Genomic DNA, 7,537 nt, shown 5'->3' with positions numbered 1-7,537 from the left:
AAAAAAAAAAAAAAAAAAACAGTCCAAATTAGTGAACATCCTTCCTGAATTAAACCTACGAGTCTATTTTTTTCTCTAATCTCACTCATTGAAATACAAATGGCATTTTCAATGATGCCATGCTCAGCTAATCTTAATAACAAGATGTTTTTACTTAATAATAGATTTCATTGGTGCCATTAATGATAATGTAAATGCTCTGGCTAAACACAATGGTACTCAAATACTATCTGGCAGCAAATGCAGCTTTCAGTGCCTGTCCCACCAACAGGCACAAACTGAGTGGGCATAGTATGTTTGTCACAGGTGATGGACTCACAGATGGATATTTATCCAAAGGGGACCTATCCATAGGCCAAACTGAGCCAATTAAATTCCCTCTGTCAGACAATTTGGAAACCCAGAAGTTGCCCATGAGTGGAGAACACTAAGGGGTCAAGGTGTAGGGGCCACCAATAGCCAAATAAGGCCACTCACAAGATGCCATTGGAAGGCACGTGGATTTCCCTTCATGCATATCAAAGGAGCCCAGGTCAGAACAAATGAATGGATGAGTTTACAAAGAAAAGAACAATTGATCACTTGTCAGTTTGAGAACACTTTGTGACTCAGTTGTAGGTGTGGCCCTTTAAATGGCGGTCCTAGAACCTACCCTCTTTATCCCCATGTCTTCCATCTTCTCTTGCAGGGTGTCCTCCAGGATGGGCCGGAACTGCTTCAGCAAGGAAGGGTTTTGCCTCAGAGCTGCCAGTACCTTCTGCTGCTCGTGTGGGGAGTCTTCTAGCTCTGTAGCCCAAAACAATCACCAAGGTCAGCGTGTCCACCTGAGACCCCCATTTGCAGAGACCCATGCACCTGCCAGGCCCTCATGCTGCCAGTGATCTTGGCCTCCTCCTCCAAAGTGATCACCTGCGCCAGAAGCTGGGGTGTTTCTGCTCCTGGGTACCACTGTCCCAGACCCTTCAGTATGCTCATTCCCTCTCTGTCTGGACCTCCCAAATCTGGGCTCAGTCAATCCTGCCACAGATTAACTCATTTGGGCTTTGCACTTGAACCCTGAAAGTAACTTGATCCTGAGCTCCATTCTGGTCCCAAATTCTGGGCTCTTGTTCTGCCAGCTCCATAATCCTCCACCTGCCATCCTCATCCCAATGCCAGGTCCAGTTCTGTTTTGGCTCAGGAGACAAATTGGTGGGCAAGATAGACAGATCTCTGCTTTTTTCAAGTTCGCTGTCTAGATCAGGGGTTCTCCCTCCAACTGCAGCATGTATCAGAATCACCTGGGTTAAAAATACCCATTCCCTGGCTATACTCTGCCCAGAGTCTGATTGTACAAGTCAGGGGAACGGCCCTGAAATCTGTATTTTCCACAGGCCCTGATTCTCATGGAGATGAGCCATGGGCTGCACATTTATAAATACAGATCCACAAGGTAACAAAAAAAGCAATTACAATAAAACATGCTAACTGCTACAAAGGGGCAGTACAGAATCAGTCAGGAAGGCACCGTGCTTAGAGCTGAACCAACCCCTGAAATTCACTCAACAGACATTTACTACACAAGTAGAACAAAGGTATGAACAGACTAGAGTGGATGCTGGGGACATAGAAGAAATCCATCTCCTCTAACAGAGCTCAAGGTCAGGGCTGATTAATCTCAACTTCAACAGCATATTGAAACCAACCCAGGTTAATTACTTCAGAATTTCAAAGGGTGGGTTCCCAACCCTGGATGTTTATTTTTAAAACTTCCTGAACATTCTAACAAACACCATCACCCAGTAACTTGCAAGATATGCAGATTCTTAGCTCCTATCCCAAATCCACTGAATCAAAAATTCTGCAGGTGGGGCCCAACAATCTGCACGAAAACAACCCCCACCCCATGATCACCAACCCCCCAACCCAACCCAACCCTCCACGGCTGATTCTCCTCAATGAAGTTTGCACTGGGACAGGCACCTCAACCATGGCTGTGCATCAGAATCACCTGGCATCCCCTACATGGTGTGCTTCAAGAAGCAGGGGACCAAAAGCAGGGGACCAAAAGCTAACCTGTGGCAGGACTGACTGAGCCCAGATCTGGGACAGTAGTACCCTGGAGCAGAAATACCCCAGCTTCCAGCCCAGGGGGACACTTAGGAGTAGGAGTCAGTAGCCCTGGGCTCCCAGGCTGGAGACCAGGTCCTGGTGATTCTCAATGTGCAGCCAGTTGTAGAGAGCCACTGGTCTCACAATGAACCCGAAACTCGAGCAGGAATCAGAATGCCCTGGAGCACATGAGAACACAGACTGCTAGGCCCTGCCCTTAAGATCTCTGTAGTTTATCTAGGATGGGGCCTGAGAATTTGCAAATTTGCATTTCTAACAAGTTCCCAAGTCAGGCTTCTGCCTACTGCTCTGGAGCAGAGCTTCCTCTCGCACTGTTTTTCCCAAGTGCATAGACTACTATCTCAAAAATAAATAAATAAATAAAAATAAAATATATATATATATATATATATATATATATTTTTTTTTTTTTTAAATAAAATAAGGCCAGGCACAGTGGCAAACGCCTGTATTCCCAGCGACTCAGGAGGCTGAGGCAAGAGCATAAGGAGTTCAAAGCCAGCCCCAGCAACAGCAAGGCACTAAGCAATTCAGTGAGACCCTATCTCTAAATAAAACACAAAATAGGGCTGGAGATGTGGCTCAGTGGTTGAGTGCCCCTGAGTTCAACCCCTGGTACAAGAAAAGAAAAGAAAAAAAAAAGCTGTGATGAACTCTGGTGACAGAAGTCTAACCCTTCCTGGAGATACATCTATTGGGTAACTTTGGAATTGTCCTATCACAGTCTCACTGAGTGCCCAGGCCTTGGTCAGTAGGTTGCCCTGAAAGAGTACATTCTTGTTTCCCCAGGGAGCTTCCTCTCTCTGCTGTGCTTTAGAAACTCCTTTCGGTCAGGAAGCATGTCTATTGTTTTCATCTCTCTTATGTATCCCCTCACAACATCTGGTTGAGAGCTCTGCAAATCAGAATCAGTCAGCAAATGAGGTGTGTGAAAACAGCAGGTACTCAGTCCTTTGAACAGGGAGCAAGGCAGACTCCTGCACATAGTCAGGCCCTGTGGGAACCATCCACAGCACACTCACAATGCAGAGTGAAACAGAAAAGGCCATTTTTAAGTCAATAGACTCAGAGCAAGCCACCAACTTTGTCTGAGCCTGGGTTTCCCCATCAGTGAACCAGAAGATTGCATGTGAATGCATGCATGTGACATACCTGGCACACACAGGTACTAAAGACATTATTTCACATTCTTAATTCCCTCCACCCCTAGCTTCAGTGTCCAGAGACAGCTAAGTAGAAACAAACTAAACAACCAAGACAGCAGCAAAGCTGTTTTCTGCACTGAACACCCAGAAAAGAAGAAGCGCCACCTTCCTCAGGAGAGTCCTCCTCTGTGTCCACAGCCTTTGGCACCTCTTGGGTCCCTGAAAAGAACAGATATAGTTAGTGGCTCCAGTACCCTGTACCCCATCCCAACTTTAGACAAAAGGGAAGCACCCCAGGTGACTACTGGTCAGAAGGAGCAAGCCCTCCAGTCAATTCATCTTTATTAGAGAGAGGCAGGATGGAGCAGTGGTCACAACCACGGACAATGGAGGCAGAATGATTGGAGTTCACATGCCAGCTCTGTCCCTCATTAGCACGAGATAGAAAGTCCTTGAACCTCCATAAGCCAAAGTTTCCTCATCTAGAAAATAAAGATAATGCCCACCCTACAGTAAATTGTGGAGATAATATGATATAGTGTAATTCAGGCAAGGTGAGTTTAAAAACCTACTCATGAACCCTAGTCCACCAATCACTGCCCCCAAGATCCTTGCCCCTCCCCTTTGCCTCCATACTCTTACAGAGAAGAGAAAGCCTGCCAGCGGGTGGAAAGCCTTCAGTTCAGTGTCGTCTGCCCCAGGAGCTCCCTGGGAAAGCCTAACACGACATGTCCCATGGACTGCTGTCACCAATGCTCTGCCTATAAATTGATGGGGGTTGCGGGGAGAAGAACCCAAGACTGGTAAAAACAATTCCCTGAAGACTTACTCTCCACCTTCCTGAGGGACAAGGTCTGGATCTGTAAGAGGTAGAACAGAGCAGGTTAGAGTCTGGTAAGAACATGTGGGGATCCTGCTCTGAGCAGTAGACCTGTCTAGCATGGTGAAGAAGGGACCGCCACTGTTGTCATGCCACCCACTGAAACTGGAAGACACTCAGATGCACTACCCCAGCCTCCTGGCACACCTCTTACAGTCCACATGTGAAAGGGGATGGAGCTCAGGTGGGTCAGGGACAACCCAGATGACAGCCCACTCCATTTCCCCAAGGTGGAGAGGTAAGAATGACCCCTTTTCAGAGAAGGGACACTTTTTCAGCCTGGAGGGAAGGAGCTGCTTTGTGCCCCTTATGCCAAAGAGTTCTTCTCTCCCCTCCAGGAACCTAAAGAGCCCAGAGGAATCCAAAGCAATCCTTGCAGAAAAAAAGGCCTAGGGGCAGCAGGGCCTGATGGGAGGAGGAGAGACCTACCATCTCCTCCTGGGAGGCAATGAGCCTGGCTTGTTCCTGTAGTTGGGCCCGGAGGGCATTGATCTGGCGCTGAGACTGGGCGGCTGCCTTCCTCTGGTCCTGAGACAGGGAGGCCTGGAGCCTCTCATTCTCCTCCTGCAGCTGGTGGACACAAGGATGGCTGGTAGGTCAAATGTCTGCAGAGACTTCAGAGTGTCTGGTGCCCACAGGGTCTGTTTCTGGAGACAAATACTGGTAAAGGGTTCACTTGAACCAGGGTAGAGGATTTCTAGAGCTGGGCAGGTGGCTTTCTAATAACATTTGTGGGGTGTTCCTAAGGAGTAAGAATGGAACACAGGTCCCTAAGACCAGGAGAGAAAGGGCCCTCTGACAGATGTGATTATCCATTGAGGGTAAATTGAGACCATTAAAAAAATCATTCAATGCCATGATTTAGGTGAAGAAAATGTGTTAACATGCTACTTTTAACATAGTAGCAAAAGCAAAATGAATCTATTTATTAATATTTGATAAAGGAACTCTAGAAGAATATACAAGAAAGCAATAGAAGTCATCACCTGTGAGAGGGGACAGGTGAGAATGACTTCTCCGTGTACCTTAGTACACTTCTTCTGCTTTTGGAACCAATTTGAGTATGTTTTCTATTTGAAAATATTTCAAATAAAATAAAACCCATCACATGGCCACCACACACCCCTATGATGAAGTGGGGAGCAGCATCAGCCATGGGCCGGGCTCTGACCTGAGCCTTGCCATCTCCTGAGCTTTCTACGGCAGAACCTGGGTCCCTGGCTAACCAGTGACCTCCTCAACTGACCCCCTCCTCATGGACGTGTGCACAGAAGCAGTTCTCATTGCCCTGAGGCCTGTAGTGGGCTCAGGAACTGAACTCTACATTTGGACCCCCAGTGTAATATCACTAAGGTCCGTTGTCACCTGGTTCTCTGGGCTTGGGGGCTTTTAAGGAAAACCCCAAACATGGACCAGGTGACTGATCTGAGGTTTATAAGACAAGAGGGCCTCAGCACTGAATGAAGGACTTTGTTGGGCTCAGAAGACAAGGCCTGGAGTCCCCAGCCCCTGCCCAGGAAAACTACTAACCCATCAGCTGACCAATTCTTTATATTGATAGCAACCAGCAGCAAGAAAATATCTGCCATCCAGTTATAGGTGGGATTGGGTGGAAGAGGTGGAATGGAAGGATGCGGAATCATCAGAGGAGGTCACGGGAACCATGTCCCCAGACCACCCAGGGACAACTACCTCTCTCCTCTCAGCCATACGCTCTTCCTGCAGTTTCTTCATTTTTCTCTTCCACTCTGTATTCTGAAAAAGATTAAAAGCTTATTAAATGGGCCCTTCTAGATATTAAATATATATCAGAAAACTACAGAAATTAAAAAGTACTGGCTCATGATTAGGCGGACAGACTAATAGAACAGAATAGAAAGCTCGGACAAAGAGGGGGGAAAAAATGGAAACTTAGTTGGTGAGGGAAAGGGGAGATGGATTATTGACTAATGATGTTCAAATAAGTACTATCTGTCTAGAAAAAATATGAACGTGGATCCATATTTAATATTTTAAACCGAAATAAATTCTAGATGGGTCAAAGAATTAAATGTAAAAATTAAAGCCATAAAAGTACTGAAAGAAAATTCTTTTTAAATCATTTCTTTTTAAATCTCAAGAGTAGGAAAGGCCATAAAGAAAAGATTGATAATTTGATCATTTTAATGACATAAAACATTCTTTATTTTTGTATGGCTAAGCCATAATAAATGGAGTTGAAGACCAAAGAGAAAAACAGCGGAAAATAGCCACAACTAGAACAATAAAGGGCTGGGCTAATTTCCACACACTACCCACAAATGGGCAAGAAAAACATCAATAATAGAAAAATTGGCAATAATAGAAAATTGGCAAAGAAGTTCGTAGAAAAAGAATGGCTGCTTTATGATGGGAAACTTGTGAAGTATCTATGGGTGGAAATGCTGCATTGCTGAGAGTTAAATTTGAAGCTCTGTCTCAACCACCTTGGAGAGCAGAAACAGAAGCACCTGTGATTTAATGACTGTCAACTGTCCTTCCCTACCATGGAATTATCAGTGACACAGACCACCTGTAATTGAACTGGAGTAAGATTCACCCACCAGCCAGAGCCACCTCCAACCAGCTGGGTCAGAGCAGATGGTGCATAAGTTTACCCAGTTTCATTCAGTGACATCACCTCACCTTGCTACCATGAAATCAGCCACAGTGGGAGTATTTACACCACAGCAAATGGCAAATGCTACAAATCAAAACTGTATTTTAGCTCCAGAGAGCTAGTTTAGTTTCTCATTTACCATCACACCAGTGGGTCCATCCTAAATATCTTCAAATCCAGGAAACCATCACACTTTCTGAATTGTTTTCAACTGGGTTAGGATAAAAATCGTGACAAAGGTGTCACCCCATATATGTTTGTATATATTTTGGAAATATGTCAGTCAAGTCAGACCTTGGACACCTAGCACCAGCCTTGCCTGAGAACCTTGCTCTACCCTCTCATGAGTTGGCACAAGATCTGAAAATACAGACCTTTGATGTCTTGCAATTCCCCTAAATCCATATGGCAAAAAATGAGAGGCTTTGTTGGAGATAACAAGGTTCTGGGCTTGCTCTAGAACCTTGGACTGCACAGAGCATGATCACCTGAATCTCCATCTTCTCTCTCAGGGCCTGGAGCTCCTGCGCCTGCCTGAGTCGCTCCTCTGACTCCTCATCCCGCAGCGATCCGAGGTGGGACTCTGTTGCACTTTGAGACCGCAGTGCCTGCAGTTTCTGAAAAGGCCAGGGCATAATTTCATTTAGAAGAAGATCTAGTCATCTCATTGACTTTTACACCTTATGCCAATACAGTGTCAGAAGGGCACAACCTACCCCAATCACGAACCCCCAACTAGTCTTCACTAAGCACCCATGTGCC

General features: G+C 45.8%; 1 protein-coding gene across 6 annotated transcripts in view; it reads right to left on the bottom strand.

Moving 5' to 3' along the window:
- The window catches only part of Dzip1l (DAZ interacting zinc finger protein 1 like), a 32,933-nt gene that overhangs the window by 10,049 nt on the left and 15,347 nt on the right, over positions 1–7,537 (bottom strand). For all 6 annotated transcript variants that reach the window (XM_048793891.1, XM_048793893.1, XM_048793890.1 and 3 more), the window contains 6 exons: positions 7,264–7,392; positions 5,830–5,892; positions 4,567–4,707; positions 4,087–4,117; positions 3,423–3,476; positions 653–786 (listed from right to left, as the gene is read on the bottom strand). In XM_048793891.1, coding sequence (XP_048649848.1) covers positions 653–786; positions 3,423–3,476; positions 4,087–4,117; positions 4,567–4,707; positions 5,830–5,892; positions 7,264–7,392 — 552 coding nt within the window. The remainder of the gene's footprint in view (positions 1–652; positions 787–3,422; positions 3,477–4,086; positions 4,118–4,566; positions 4,708–5,829; positions 5,893–7,263; positions 7,393–7,537) is intronic.

The sequence above is a fragment of the Marmota marmota genome, unplaced genomic scaffold, assembly GCF_001458135.2.
Source record: "Marmota marmota marmota unplaced genomic scaffold, marMar, whole genome shotgun sequence".
NCBI lineage: Eukaryota > Metazoa > Chordata > Mammalia > Rodentia > Sciuridae > Marmota > Marmota marmota.
The sequence above is the reverse complement of the archived record's forward strand: the minus strand, read 5'-3'. Positions and strand labels throughout refer to the sequence as shown.